This window comes from Gobius niger (genome assembly GCF_951799975.1).
Source record: "Gobius niger genome assembly, chromosome: 11".
Classification (NCBI taxonomy): domain Eukaryota; kingdom Metazoa; phylum Chordata; class Actinopteri; order Gobiiformes; family Gobiidae; genus Gobius; species Gobius niger.
In genome coordinates this window covers 24,467,144-24,482,284 of record NC_136862.1, presented here as the reverse complement: position 1 = coordinate 24,482,284, position 15,141 = coordinate 24,467,144, and the positions used below count along the sequence as shown (strand labels likewise).

General features: G+C 41.2%; 1 protein-coding gene across 2 annotated transcripts; it reads left to right on the top strand.

Moving 5' to 3' along the window:
• Nucleotides 1–667: 667 nt before the first annotated feature.
• ndfip1l (Nedd4 family interacting protein 1, like) lies at nucleotides 668–8,740 on the top strand. Of its 2 annotated transcripts, XM_079565872.1 has the most exons (8): nucleotides 668–829; nucleotides 3,292–3,379; nucleotides 3,552–3,682; nucleotides 5,497–5,583; nucleotides 6,924–7,011; nucleotides 7,158–7,282; nucleotides 7,446–7,512; nucleotides 7,685–8,740. In XM_079565872.1, the coding sequence occupies exons 1-8, from the start codon at nucleotides 800–802 to the stop codon at nucleotides 7,786–7,788; spliced, it is 720 nt and encodes a 239-aa protein (XP_079421998.1). In that variant the 5' UTR covers nucleotides 668–799; the 3' UTR covers nucleotides 7,789–8,740. The 2 variants fall into 2 exon arrangements, with proteins under 2 accessions (XP_079421998.1, XP_079421999.1); XM_079565873.1 differs by lacking the exon at nucleotides 5,497–5,583.
• Nucleotides 8,741–15,141: the final 6,401 nt, after the last annotated feature.

The window sequence follows — 15,141 nt, the reverse complement described above, 5'->3', positions numbered from 1 at the left end:
ATTTTGTTAGCCGCGTTAGCTTCAAGACAAAAACATCCACCGTTATGAACACGGAGGTTTCCTCCAGTGAAGTCGTTACGTCTCACGTAATATTTTTTAACCTGCTCCGTCACATCTGAACTTTTACTCGCTGTCCTTTACCAAATCTTAAGCTATTGCTTCATCGACTACTTTGGATTGGACTAAAAGATGATGAGATACTGATACCATTGTATAATGGACAATCAATTAATCAGTTTTTCAAACAATTATCTTATCTTCAAAGTTTTGAACACCATTTTGATATAGTACATATTTATTTTACATGTTGGTAAACGTTCATTTTGATCAACCTTTTAAGATACTTTTCCCCCTTTGTTGGGGTTATGTGACCTGTCTCGTGCCATGTCCAAAAGAAGTAGAGAATAGTATTGTCCACTGAGAGATGTACAAAAACGGAATCACTAATTTGAACTAGGACAATACAAAACACAGTATACAGTACAAGGATGAAAAAAAAAAAAAAAAAAAGTACGTCCTTCACATCTGTGGTTGTTCTGTTGTGTCTCTGCAGGCTGTGTAGGCTGAACCAGAACTGAATGTATTAAAGAGAGTTTACTTTGAAAGTCTAACCGGAAGCGCCTCTCTGAGCAGCCTGAGCAGCCTACAGTCTGAGCACAGGGGGAAGAGAACTGAAGCAGTCGTTGTGGTGAAGCTTGAGATTCACTGCTTACGGCTTACGCTTACATAATTTCACTTTTATCCAGTGTCTTGGGTCAAAACACCTTTCCTGCTGCTGATACCGAGCGTTTGAACCGGGATGGCCGAACCGAGCGCCAGATACCAGCAGGTAAATGGATAGATGTTGTGTTTTTTCTTAGCAGCGGGGCTTGTAACGCCTTTACGTCAGTGCTGTTTGTTAGCATGATCGGGCTAATTAGCCTCAAAGCTAACGCTATTTAATCTCGCTGTTTTTTGCTCAAATTGTCCAAAACGATCGCTTAGTGGAGATAAAACATTAGCATTCACATTGCTTAAGATGATAATACACGTGTTGTTTGGTCGATGTGCTCTTTCTAACTGCGAAATAGCAGATTATTCCCCTCCACCTTTCATTTAGGAAATGAAACTAGATTCTATTGTGAACTAATCCTTACTTTGCGTGAGTAATCAAATCAAAAGACTTAATTTCAAGGGAAAGTCAAACATGTGTAGGTGCCGAGGCGAGTGGGTCGTTATAATGAAACGTACTCAAAACAAAAGTAGGAAATGAGAAGCCTCTTGTTGCGCATAGCTTTAATCTAAGGTCACTCTTTTATGCTAGTTTGGTGGCAAATATGTGCATTCTTTTGTTTTTTGTTTGTCCTTCTTCCTTGGGAATTGATCTCAAGTGATTTTGAAATGTGATTTAGTGTGACTTGAAATGCAGTAGTTTTCAGTACAATTATTTACAACGCGCTCTTTTGTTGCTCTGTGAAAGTTACTGATGTCTTTGTCACATGTCAAGTGTAAAATGTGCCACCTCAGCAAACATATTTGAGACGTCAAACCTACTTTGAGATGGTGTCTTCTTGTTTCGTTTCCAAAATGGCAGCAAGTATTTATCTATAAAGGTTTTGTACAAAGTCACAGAGAAATGTGTACTTAAACAACAGTAACTGTTGTTACTACGCCTCTTGTGTAGCGGTAAGTTTGCAAAGGGCGTATTGGGATTCATTATAGCTCATCAACAGTATTGAACAGGATGTGTTCCATCAAATAAAATCTTTAAAAACTTAGAAAATATTATGTCATGCCCAAAATAAGGCTGAAATTGAACTAAACATGGAAAATTAGAATGGCATTTAACTTAAGCGCTGTACATTTCTGTTTTAGGTTATGTCAGCAAAAAAATATGTATATCAAATATCTTTATCAAATGGAAGACCTGTGTTTTGCATTATATTGTGAGTTCTTCCGACATGAGGAAGCTGGGTGGTATCGGAAACAAGACAAGTATTGACAGCAGGTACAGAAAAAAAAAAATATATATCTTTGGATCCAAGTTTTGCTGCTGGTTTGTTTAGTTTTATTAGTTTATTTTAGCAGCATAAAAAAAATAGTATTTTCAACAGGAAAAGGAGTGTATTTGCACACTCGGAAGGAGCAGGTTGAAGTTCACAGCTTGAAACGTAAAGCTGCAGTTTGTGACATTTTCACTTTACATAATGATGTATATGTTACGTTGATCGTACAAATTATAAATATGGCGAATGAAATACAGAACATTTATAAAATATTTTCTCTTCTCTTTCTTTGAAAAGTCAGTTTTACCACCTGTTTTGATCTTTTGTGATCGTACAAATGATACAAATGTTGGTCCAGGGACCGCGTTTCATGAAGTGAATTATGACAAATATTTCAGTATCAGTATCGAAAAACCCAGTATAGTTAAAGTACCGGTATTGAACGGTACCCAGCCTCGGTTACCGTAGTTCAGTGGACTAATTGTATCCTCCTCCTTTGGCCTTATACTTAGGAAGTGGGAATTTCCTTGCTCTAATGCAGTGGTTCTCAACCTTTTGGAGCCGCGACCCCCATTATAACAGGTGAAGCGGTTTGTGACCCCCGCCCAGGTCACACCGTGAAAAATAGGAACATTAGCCTACATAATTCTTAAAAGATAAAAAAAGAAAGAAAGAAAAAAAATGGCTAAAATGAAATTCAACAAACTACGAACAAATAATGGCACTCGCATACACACACATCAAACACATGCTACAATAAAACATTACATTATGTGCTAATGAAAATATGTATATTTTGTCTAAATGATCTGGCGACCCCCCTAATTTGTCTTGCGACCCTCTTGGGGGTCCCGACCCCCAGTTTGAGAACCACTGCTCTAATGGACTTTACATTGAAGTTTTTTTGGCCTTCTTTGAGTTTCTATTAAACGCTGGCCTGTCATTCTTACATGTACTTTCCCCCCTTTTTAGTTACTTTCATTTTCTCCGGATTCACTGGCTGAAAAAAACCCAGTCAAAACTGCTCGCATGAATGAGCCTCTGTTAGCTTACGCCGAACACTACGGGGTCTGCCACACCTCCCGTTGTCCATATCTATTCTACGACTTGCATAACTTACACAATTTGTGACAATAACTTGGCGATTATATTATGCAGCCCAACATCAAACCAAGTCTTATGTTGTGTACTCCTCCTACGGGGCCTTTGTGGAATTGAAACCAGGACATTTTCTTCAGTGTGTGTGAGACGGAGACGGAACGCGGTGTAAAAATGATGAGTGTTTTGTTTTATTTTTGTTGTTCAGCTGCCGAACGACGAGGACCCAGAGGAGAGGCCACAGGCTGCCGCTGACTCACCGCCTCCGTACAACAGCATCGCGCAGGACGACGCAGGTTGGAGCTGTGCACACCAATACCTTCTTAACGTTGTCATGAAAGGGGAAAGGGTTTGCACGTTATCGCTTTGTTATTGTCCTTGGAGGTTTCAAACTCTTCACCCTGGCCTGCACTCCTCCAGTTTATCCCTTCTCTCCCCTAAGTCACGTTTGCTTCTTTGTTTGTGTAGCGTTTTTCCAGTACAAGGACGATGGGAGTTTCCCGAAGCCTCCCTCCTACAACGTGGCCACTTCTCTGCCGTCCTACGATGAGGCCGAGCGGACCAAGGTGGAGACCAATGTGCCTCTGGTGAATTCCAGAGTAAGTCTTTTCCATAAGCTCAGATGATCACAGTATGGACCAATGCGGCCGCGAGACTTTAGCTTCCCCCCCCCCCATGGTCTTGAATTATAAGCTTGTGCACCCGTAGTCAAACAAATCTGTGGGAAGCGGATGTCTTATCTGTCACAGGAAGTGCTTGACTGACAGTACTTTGTCTGATTTGATCTAGTCTGAAGCGCATTTGCATTTCCTGCCTTTGTTTTAGTGCGAAATATTGTAAAACTGAACTTCAAAGTAGGATTCACATTCATAATTTCCACACAGAACAGTGTTGAGGTGAGGCCGTGAAAAGTTTGTATCTGTAATCCTGAGCTTTTGATGTGGTCAGATACCAGAATACCTAATGAGTACAGGTATACTGGCTCCAGCCGTCCATCTCATTCTGAAATCTGAAAGCAAAAGCACCCGCCCCATGGACCTCACAGTTAAAAGTCCTGTGACGATATTAGAAATAGACCAAAGTTGAAATCCTCAGTTGTGTAGAAGTACAGCCCTGCAAATCACTGACTCTGCAGCAACCCGAGTGTACATGTTTGCAGTGAGGTGAGAAAAGCCTGGGCCATTTGTCCTTTTTATTTTTTATGGGCACAGGATGCGAAATGAATAGGTAAATGTTCTTTTTACTGTTACTAGGCAACAATACAGTACATAAGGGCTCTTAACGACTTCCGACTCAGTTCTTGGAATATGTAATTCTTCCGTGCACTATGCCACTTATGTTTCAGAACATAACATTTTTAACTCTGCTTTTCCATCCTTTCTTCGTGCAATTTCTAATTGGTGATTAATACGGTCATTATTCGAAAAACATCCGGTTCTCTGAATATCTAAAACCAGACAGTCTTCGATAATTTAACATCACAGATGTGGACATAATATTTTACACAAAACACCATTATAATCCTTTTCACATTAGCATGTCAAAGTAAAACTCCCTGACATTTCTGTCGGGTCAAATGATTAAGTATTTTCATTTTTATGGCTTGGGACGTAATAATTATTCATGAAATGTTTGGCCAGATTGTCAAAAGTACACAGCGTCCCTGATGTACTCCTTTATCACTGTGCCAAGTTCAAAATAGCTCTACATTTCCTTATCTGTAGAGAAATTGGAGACGCTACACTGTGATTATAGAAAGCACTGATCCTTATTTAAAATGTTTAATTCAGAAAGAAGCTATTTTTTGTTTATGTCTGGCGTCAGAATGTAATGTTTTGTAATTTGTAATGTTTTTCCGCTCTGACTGTGCTCCTCCCGAGATGTCTCGCAAATTCAAGGTTGAGAGACTCGCGACAAAGTTTGAAAGGGAACCGAAAGCTACTTACTGCCTACTGCCTGATATTTAAAGCGCATTTTTATGTAATCAGTGGCTGAATGAGTAATATATCTTGACTCTTTTCAATAATCCATGGCATGAATGTTTAAAAGTTATTACAAAGACAATGAAGTCTCCACCAAACCTTGGCCTGAATGCTTTATTATGCACCATGGGAACAAGAAGCCTATATAAAAACATTATAAAATTACTGCAATTGTACAAATTGCATGGTTGGGCGTAACCAAGCAACAGCCGTACCACCAGGGGGCCCGCCTGATCCCGGAACAGTTGGGTCTGCTTTGTATGGGGATGATGGGAGACCTTGTGGATGGCTAGTGCTTTAGGACACTGACTGACTGCTTTTGCTCCTCCTGATACCTACAAACCTCAATACTACAGTGGTGTCCAAAAGTCGCCTGTTTAGTGCATAATGGGGCCTTTTTGTGTTGTTTCTCTGCCACAATAACGCTGCAGCGGACACATCCCCGGGAGCGGCTGGAGACTTTTGACGATGCAATTTGCCGTACGCTCGAGGCGACGGGTATTAATGGTCCACCTTCGGTAGAGCCCACCTTTTTATATACTGTGCATTGTATGTCTGTAGTGTGTTTTCTTGCAGATTAGTGACAGTAGCTTCACATGACGCACATGTCCCAAAGTGAATGTGTTTGGGTCAGAGGTCATGGTAAGGCCAGTGGTTGTGACGTGATTGTGGTGGTGTTTTCATGCAAAGTCCCCATAGCAGTGTAACTTTGCATTTGTATCGACGCTAGAGTCATTCGTGAGGCTGTCTCTATGGCAACATTTCTTTCTGAATAGGTTTTTGTTTTTTTTACCATAGGTGTTTAATATAACTTTAGATGGGCAATGGTAGCCGTTGCAGTTGTGAATGTGGCGGCCATCTTGTGATTGTGACATGAGCAGATTTCAAATGGACACTAATGTAAAAGAAGAATGGGGGGGAAAAAAACAGCTATAGAGTTGTTCAGTCCTGATAACGCAGAGAATTAGAGTGTTTCACAGTAATATGAACATGCGTATCATAAAGTACTGCACTGGCCTCAATGCACTCACAATCACAGTACGGCCGCCAGAGCTGGACGTTGCCACTCTAGAGTTGTATTTTAAGTACGTGGTTGTTTTCATATTACTAGCCTCCCACAACACAGCTTTGTTTGCTCTTGCTATTCAATGTGATCATAAACGGTTCGTCATATGTACTGCCAGAAACAATATATTTTGTACTTTTGTTTGTAATGTATGGTTTGTAAGTAATATTACAGAATCGCAAGGTACTTACTATATCAACTGAAAAGCCTCTACGGGTTTTTTAAAGGTGCACTATGCAACTTTTGATGCAAAAAAGAAGTTAATATTTGTGCGCATTTGACCTTGTAGTGACCCAGCGGCTGTATGAGTGGTTAACATGGCGCCTTCCATCGCAGTGGTCTCTATGATGCACCAGGATCAGTTATTTGGAAGATTTTCACTGCTGACGGACCCTCACAAGAGCACCTACAAAACAGTTGATCCCGGAGCGTCCTAGAGACCACTGTGATGGAAAGTAAAGGCGTTATGCTGACCACTGATACAGCTGCGACGTCACTCCAAGGTCAAATACGCACAAATATCAACTTTGTTTTCCAATAAAAAGTTGCATAAAGCACCGTTAAAATTATTTATAAAAGGTTAAATGCAAAACATGACTTTGGTATGTTCCAGATACTAGCGTCAATAACTCACACCTAAACCAAGCAAAGTTTGTAACCACATTCATCATAAATGTTTTAATTTGAAGCTCACTTCCTGGAGGCTTTTAGATGGTTGTGTGCTGTGGAACAGTATTTATTTATTTTTTATGAATTTCATCTAACCATGAGTTTCTTGTGTTGTTGCCACAGGATGAAGACTATGTGACCAGGGATGATTTTGAAGACGCAGATCAGCTGAGGATAGGAAACGACGGGATCTTCATGCTCACCTTCTTCAGTGAGTTCATTAGCCATTGCAAGATTTAACAAGAAAAATAAGTTGGTTGGTTGCCACAATAAAATGTCTATTCAGAATAACCACATTAAAAGACTATCTATCAAAAGAGACTTGACTTAATTCTGCTCCTGTCGCCTCCTGTGCAGTGGCTTTCCTCTTCAACTGGATCGGCTTCTTCTTGTCCTTCTGCTTGACCACTTCAGCGGCCGGTCGCTACGGCGCCATCTCCGGGTTCGGCCTGTCCCTCATCAAATGGATCCTCATCGTCAGGGTATGAGCCAGGAATGTTGACTCAAAATATAGAAAAAGGGGCTGTACGATTTTGAAAAAAAGTATTGATTTTAGGTGAAGCTGCAGTCGCTTGGTTTATGACTCACTTCCCCAACATGTTATTATTGTACAGAGGCAACAACCTGTGGTTTCTCTTGTTGCAGTTCTCCACCTATTTCCCTGGCTATTTTGACGGACAGTACTGGTTGTGGTGGGTCTTTCTGGTTATGGGTAAGTAGTTCTATTATAAGTATTTCATGTATTTTCTTCATTTTGGCATTAAACATAATACTAGCACTACGGGTCACTTACCAGCCAGAACACAGGATGTGGATTTGTTGTTTTTGTGTACACACCTGCCTTTTAGCGTAATGTCCCCCCCCCCCTTTTTTCTTTCTTTCAGGTTTCATGCTTTTCCTCCGAGGCTTCATCAACTACGCGCGAATCCGCAAGATGGCCGACTCTCTCTCCACACTGCCCCGCACTCGAGTCCTGTTCATCTACTGATCTCTCTTACGATATCCATTTCTGTGCGTCGCACTCCCAACGGGACGCTTGGGTGTTATACAAAAGAGGGGCAGCTAATGTTTTTCCTTTGTCTGTCTCTCTTTCTCTCTCAGTTCAAACAATATCCATGACCTCGGCCCATTTTGATGTAAGATACTGACCAAAAAAAATAATAATAATACGTTTCTAGTTGGTAAATGTTAAGTGCTTTTTTTGCAATCATGAAGTGAGTGTACACAGTTGAAAATGAATGCCTTATTTCTGTTCACAGCAGCTGCATGCCCAGTTGTTGTTTTTTTTCTCATTGCCACCAGAGGGCGGCATCGCATCATGTTTTGTTCAAAGCTCCCTTTTACTCTTCTTCTGTGAGGTCAAGTCTTTTGTATAGAAAGTTTATATATTGATTTATGCAATGTAATGTACGTGGGATTTTAACTTCTATGATCAAAGCTTTTTATTCACTGTATGTCAAATTGTATGTTTTTACTTAGCAAAATTAACAACAAGGTGAAATGTAACATAAGGGATTTCGCATTATCCTACATTTTGGCAAGATTCTTAAGTTATATCGAAACACTGTAGTAGAGATGCACACGAATGGTGAAGCTATTGTCTATTAGTCTAGAAATTAAAATGGCAACGGATTAAAGCAGGGGTAGGAAGTGTCAGGCCCATGGTCCCCCAAGGATTTTGAGATTTATAATTGAGCACTTCTGAGATCTAAACAAGTAGCTTACAAATATAAAATAAAAACTTGCCTACCCCTGGAGTTAAGTGTAAAGTCAGTTGGTTTCTGGTTGGGGATTGGTTGAGTAAATATCTTAAAATATTTGTCATTTTGTGGTGCATTTTGATTTTTGTGGATGTCACATTGAACAAACCTTGTATGAAAAGGCTGTTGGTGTTGATGGGATATGTCAAAAAGGTAAATTAAAATCAGTTTTCATGTTCACCCAAGAAATAGATGTGTCGTTTATTTTGCCATGTGCAGGGCGACATTTATCATCAGCCTGTACAAGCAAATACTCATCTGTGACTGAAGTGTTACCTTTAAAGTGATACTAAGTAACTTGTTTACCTTTAATAAATCCTTTTCGTAGTCCCTCTGGGGGTAATACAAGTGCTAATGGTATGAGCGGGGAGTCTTTCATCACCCCCTGGTGTGTCTGGCCAGAAAACCACCCTTGCAACTTTCCCTGCACTGGGTCGGAGGCGCAATACACACTAATGGAATCACAAAGAAGAAGCTAACAGGCTAACGGGCAAAGCTAACTGCGGGCTAGCACCACTTTAAACAGTATTTACAAACAAGTTTAAGGGGGAAAAAAAATGTCCATTGTGTAATTGGATGTACAATATCCCTTTCTCCCTTAGCCTTTTCTGTCAGCGCAGTATTTACTCTCCCGGACAATTAATGAGTTAAAAAACCGTAACATGCTCCGACACCTGCAGTTGCGCTTATGGCCTCTAGGGACAAGAGTTACTTAGTACTGCTTTAACTAGTTCAAAAAATGTAACGGAGCAAAGAAAAATAGAAGAATGAAGTGCGAGTGATGTACTTTTAATTGTGTACTTGATGACTTTTATTCATTGATCTTAGCACTTTTACTTTGCCTGGTAAACTTTAACCTCACGTTCATGCAGCCCATGTTTTTGTCTTTGTAAAAAAAAAAAAAAAAAAAAACTTTTCATTGATGTCAACTTGTAAACAAAGTCAGAGAATCATCACCTACATTTTGAACTAGCTAATACTATCCCAATCTATGTCTTTTTGGCTGGAACAGCAATTAAAATGTTTCCAAGAAGCTTTTAAATTCTCAAGTCCATCTGTGTCTCACCACATGGCACAACATGTCCCACTTTTTACTGCTTTCTGAGGTGGTCAGCGGTCCCCATCAGCTCTGCCCAAAAACTCTTTTGTGACCGTGCTGACTCTCTTCAGCTGCAGGCCAATTTTAATATTCATCCCCTTAACTCTTGTGTGGCGTGCTCCCTTTGTGTTCCCTTGAAATGGAGCTGCCCATAGTCCCATCTCATCTGACAGCCCGGTGTAACATGAACAGCAGACAGCAGTAACATGGCTCGTTTCTCGTCTCACGTGTGTCAAAGTCAGAGCTGCTAAATTTACCCCTCACTGAACAACATGGCGGTCGCTGGACTTCCTCTGTGCGGTTGGAAATCCTGAACACAACAGTCAAAGTCTCAACAAAACATGTTTTTAGATCCACATTTAAGGATGGGGGGATTGTGGAAGGGAATGAAGAAGATAAAGTCAATGTTTGATTTTTGTGAGATTATTGAAAAATGACATGTTTTCTCTAACAGGTTAACTTGCCATCTTCATTATATTTTATAACTCTGCATGCTTTTTATTTTTTACACACATTTAAGTTTTGCAAAAGAGTTGGGAGCGATCGTGACATACTGCATTCACCCTCAGACCAGAGAGTTCAAATCATGTCAGCAAAGATAAAGTTTCCTTCGACAAGACGGGAACACACGACAAAATATGAATTCGCTATCTTGTACATGTTTCTATTTTCAATACAGGAACGACCTGATGCTCATATTTCTCATATCCTTCATATATCTTGAAATCTCATCCATGTTTGGACCACTTTTGAGCTCGCACTGCAAATTCACCCATTGAAACTCCATTAAGCCAAGCTTATCTTATACTCCAGTCACAATAATGTACATGCCCCAGTCTAATGTACTGTATCTGATCTGACCGCAGACCTAAAGCCTGTTCATAGGTCTCTCTATCTCCAGGCCACATCCAAACTGTCACTCCCTATTCTCCAAATGAACATTTTATTGCATGTGGTAAAAGTCTGATCCCAAATGCACCATACATGTCAGGGAACGAGCATCTCGTCTTCAGTAAAATGTAAGTGGAGCTTTAAAGCAGTGAACAAGGCTGTGAGTGAGGGGGGTGATCAGAGAAGATAAAGACCATTAGAGCCTATATATTTTACATATACGTGTTTTAATAGGAGAACCTCTTTTTAAAAACCTTTGGTGAAATATGACTGGACAACAACTGAGGAAATGGCCATGAATACAATTTGATTGTCTGCGTACATTGGTGTATGAATGAGAGTATGAATGGGTGAGTGGATCCTTGCTGTAAAGCGCTTTGAGTGCCTAATGTAGGTGGAAAAGCGCTATATAAGTTGAGACCATTTACCATATAGTTACAATGGGGAACAATCGAAGTGTTTGTCACTACTGTGGAAATTGGGGACTTCATTTTCATTTTCATTGAACTCATGCTTTATTGTAATCTTGTTTTCTTGTAAACGAAAGAGAAACAGGCCATGCATCATGATACTTGGACACTTTGTACCTGCCTCTCTTACGGTTAGAATATGTGCCAAGATTAACCAAATTATATCACACTAGGCACCAAATTCAAACCTTTTCATCATATTGAAAATTTGAAAAACCTTCTAAACTAAATCACCATTCCACAAAAACCTATTCCATCCGAATCAGATTAGACTAGGCTGGTTGTCACACGGGTTGGTTGTCTCGCGCCTTTTTTACAGCCACACGAGGGGAGTCGGTTGCCGGGTGCCTTTACTTTGTATCCCAGTGGCCTCTATGGAGCTCCAGATCAATTGTTTTTTTTTTTTTGTCTTTCTGGTGCGACTTCTTCTACTGTACATCATGTGTTCAATCACTTAAAAATACTGAAAGAAGGAAATAATCTGTCTTTTTTAAGAGTCAGAACAATATTTCTTTTTTTGTTCTTTTTATTTGAAAAATCTAAAATGAAGTGAAATGTCATTGATCAAAGCTTTGAGCTTCATAACAGCTGAAACCAAATGACTGATAACAGTAGGGCTGTCACGATTATTAGGCTACTATATCGACTTATCGTTCAATAAATAACAGATAAACTGTATCTTTTTGGGCTCGTGTATACATTTACTAGCATTTCCTCCCTATATTTTCTTTGTAAAAGTTTCATTTCTAACTGGAGCAAATAGAGTTACATTATATTTCATGTTTTTTTGCAGCTTGTATGGTATTTTAGGATATGATTATGCACTCACGTTCCCACTCTCACCTATGGTCATGAGAATTGGGTAATGACCGAAAGGACAAGATCGCGAATACAAGCGGCCGAAATGAGTTTCCTGGGAGTGGCTGGGCGCACCCTCCGAGATCGGGTGAGGAGCTCAGTTACCCGGGAGGAGCTCGGAGTAGAGTCGCTGCTCCTTCACGTCGAAAGGAGCCAGCTGAGGTGGCTCGGGCATCTGTTCCGGATGCCTCCTGGTCGCCTCCCGCGGGAGGTGTTCCAGGCATGTCCTAGTGGGACAAGGCCCCGTGGAAGACCCAGGACACGCTGGTAGGACTATGTCTCCGAGCTGGCCTGGTGTCGCCTCGGGGTCCCCCCAGAACAGCTGGAGGAGGTGTGTGTGGATCGGGAAGTTTGGGCATCTCTGCTGAGGCTGCTGCCCCCGTGACCCGGCCCCGGATAAAGCGGAAGAAAATGGATGGATGGATTATGCACTTTTAGAACAAAGGTTTACTGTCATTTTTATGCTGGAGAGTAGAATGTCAAGTATCGTTGAGTCAATATTATCATGTATCACGATACTTTCCTGCCTCAATATATTGAACTTCAACATTGTTGTCATGACAGGGCTAGATAACAGAGACCAGCAACAGCTTACATGTGACGCACATGGAGCACATTGACGCAATCGACTTTCCCGTTTTTGAACGTCAATAATTTGGTATCACTTTGGCAAAAAAAACAAAAAAGAAAACCAAGAGCTGCCTACTTTGAGTCAAGGCTTCCAGCTTTTTCATTTCATATCGACCTTGGCTATGACCCTTGTGGGCTATACTGTCGATATGCACATCATCACTAGTTGTTGACTCAAGGGGGGGAAAGTGTGTCAACCAGCCCCAGTCCCCCCTCTAAAAAAAAAAAAAAGTTCAATCCAAATCTGTTCCTTTTTGCGCTCCTCCTCGGGGTCACTCGGTGCAGGTGTTCTCCTTTATCCACATGTCATTCATAAACCTCCTCCATTGAGCCAAAAGCTGTCCGTATCCTGTCTGCTGCCCGTCGCTTTAAAAAAAAAAAAAAAAAAGACGGAAGGATTTCTCCGCGTAATTGATGGGGATTGCGCGTCCTGGCCAAAGCGCTTCCCTCAACTCGCTTCATGCATGTTTATCCCATCGAGAGATAATGCTGATTTACGCGAAGAGGAGAGAGCGCCCGGGTTACTTCTTCCGAAAAGGACGTGCCTTACCTTTCTGGTTGTTATTAGATGTTCTGCGCGGCGTGTGATTTACTGTTGAATGAAAGCGTATCACGGACTTCGGAACAGATTCGTCAAAAAAAAAAAAAAAAAAAAAAAGTTCAAATAGCATGTGTGTGTGGCGCGGATCAAAACCACTTGCAAACCTACTTTTCGAGCAGTTCTTCAATGCGCTTTTCATGACAAAGGGCTGTTTTTTTTTTTTAAACTCTTTGATCACGCAAGTAATAAAGTTGGCGCAATAAATCTTGTCACGCAAAGTGGTGGAGTTTTCGTTCGGCGTCCACTAGAGGGCGTCGTTCAGGCTCTCTGGGTGGATGTTTAAAACGGCTAAAATGCACAAATTGCATTGTGTAAAAGCTGGATATTGCTGAAAATGCACTAACATGTATGGCCTGTGGATAAGACATGACACTGTACCTAAAAGTGACCCATGGTTTGTAAAATAGTTCATAATGATTCTGATCTGTTCGTGGTCTTTTTGCATTTTCACACTGTTTTTTTTCTTCTTCTCCCAGTCCAGTCAAATCAAAGTTTTGTATTTTCCCTGTTATGGCATGATGGCACACTGGCATCATATAGGCCTATACCTTTTTCTGTGCGTCCTGGATGCTGGATGCCCTTGTTGTCCTCCTGTAAGCAATAGGAAATTACTTTATTGTGAACCTGTATACACAATATAATACATGTTTTGTTTCCTCGCTAAAAAAACAACAACAACCCACAGAATATAGATCAATGAGTCACACTTCGGCAATGCCTTTTGTATATAACGATTTCAACACTATCCTCATCCAGTGAGAGAATCCCTCCACTCCCTCCATCTTTACAGCCGGACCCTCCTTTCTCCTACGTCATCCCTCCACTTTCCAATGGGAGGTTCCCGGGACGGTGTGAGGATGTGGGCTGCCTCCAAATCCGCCGTCCTCATATCCCCCCCCCCATGAGCGCTCCGTCTGCAGGGAGGAAGGGGATGAAGAGGAGGAGGAGGAGGAGGGTTTGCTATCATTGCCGGTGACTCATCTCATCCATGACCCCTTCCCCCTTTGTGCCCTTTATATTAGACTTCCTGTGTCCCGTAGTGCATCTCGGCCCTGTTTACATACTTCAAATAGCATAACATATGAGATTGTCCTTTTATGTTATGCTTTCATCTTTCCAGCGCATTTGAGGGGTTTGACGGCAGTTAGTACAGTGGTCACAAATATTAATATTAGCCGCCAAAATTACAACCCACCTGCCATTGTTATATTTAGGCCTTTGCATGTGTCCTCTTTATTTGTTTAACCATTTAACTTGATTGCCTGGCCATCCAAAACATTAAAGATGGCGGCGCGGCGACTGATGGACTGTTTTCTTACGCTCTTTTGTCCGTCTTGAATAATTAGGACAGTATAAAATCCCTAAAAACCGGCGCAAGGAAGCGTTTCGTCGTGAAAAAAAGGACGTTTTTTTTTTTTTAAAAGGCCGCTTGTTTCTGCTTCACATCCAACGTTTCTCCAATTGGTTGCTCGATTGGTTGCAGAGATCACGCTCGCTCCCAGACTACATTTCTTTGACATGTTATCGTGCCGTTAGCTGAAAGAGAAAGCTTGTGTACGCTGTTTTATGACATAGTGTTTCCCACTGTAGAACCTGCTCCAGGCCAATTATCTACATTTCAAAACATGTCATATCAATGCTAAGGTACCTATAAAGTTAGCATTCTTTACTGTTGTTGTCTATATTGGTGTAGTTCGTATACTGTATCTTTATATGGGACTTCCTGTGTCCTTGCATTGCATTTAAAATCCACGTGATGTACCCATGCTCTCCAAACAGCGCAAGCAGACACTGTATCCAGACCTTTTTATTCCCCACTCGTTTGATTGCTTCTTGTGCGTTTGGAGTTGGTAAAGCTGTTGCGATGTTGGTGACTCATCCGCAGGTCACAAACAGCAGGTCCCCACCTCCCCTTGTGATGTTTTTTTTCTTTCTTTTTTTTTTTTACCACTCTCTCTCCTCTCCATCCTCTTCTTCTCCTCTCATTTCTCTCAATGACTCACACATACCCCCCCCTCCACAGCTCCGACAC

Excerpts from the sequence above, each read along its gene's own strand:
- ndfip1l (XM_079565872.1), top strand. The coding sequence starts at position 800 with ATGGCCGAACCGAGCGCCAGATACCAGCAG. Across the intron at positions 830-3,291 it reads CGAGCGCCAGATACCAGCAG|CTGCCGAACGACGAGGACCC; the intron begins GTAAATGGATAG and ends TTTGTTGTTCAG. Across the intron at positions 5,584-6,923 it reads GTATTAATGGTCCACCTTCG|GATGAAGACTATGTGACCAG; the intron begins GTAGAGCCCACC and ends TTGTTGCCACAG.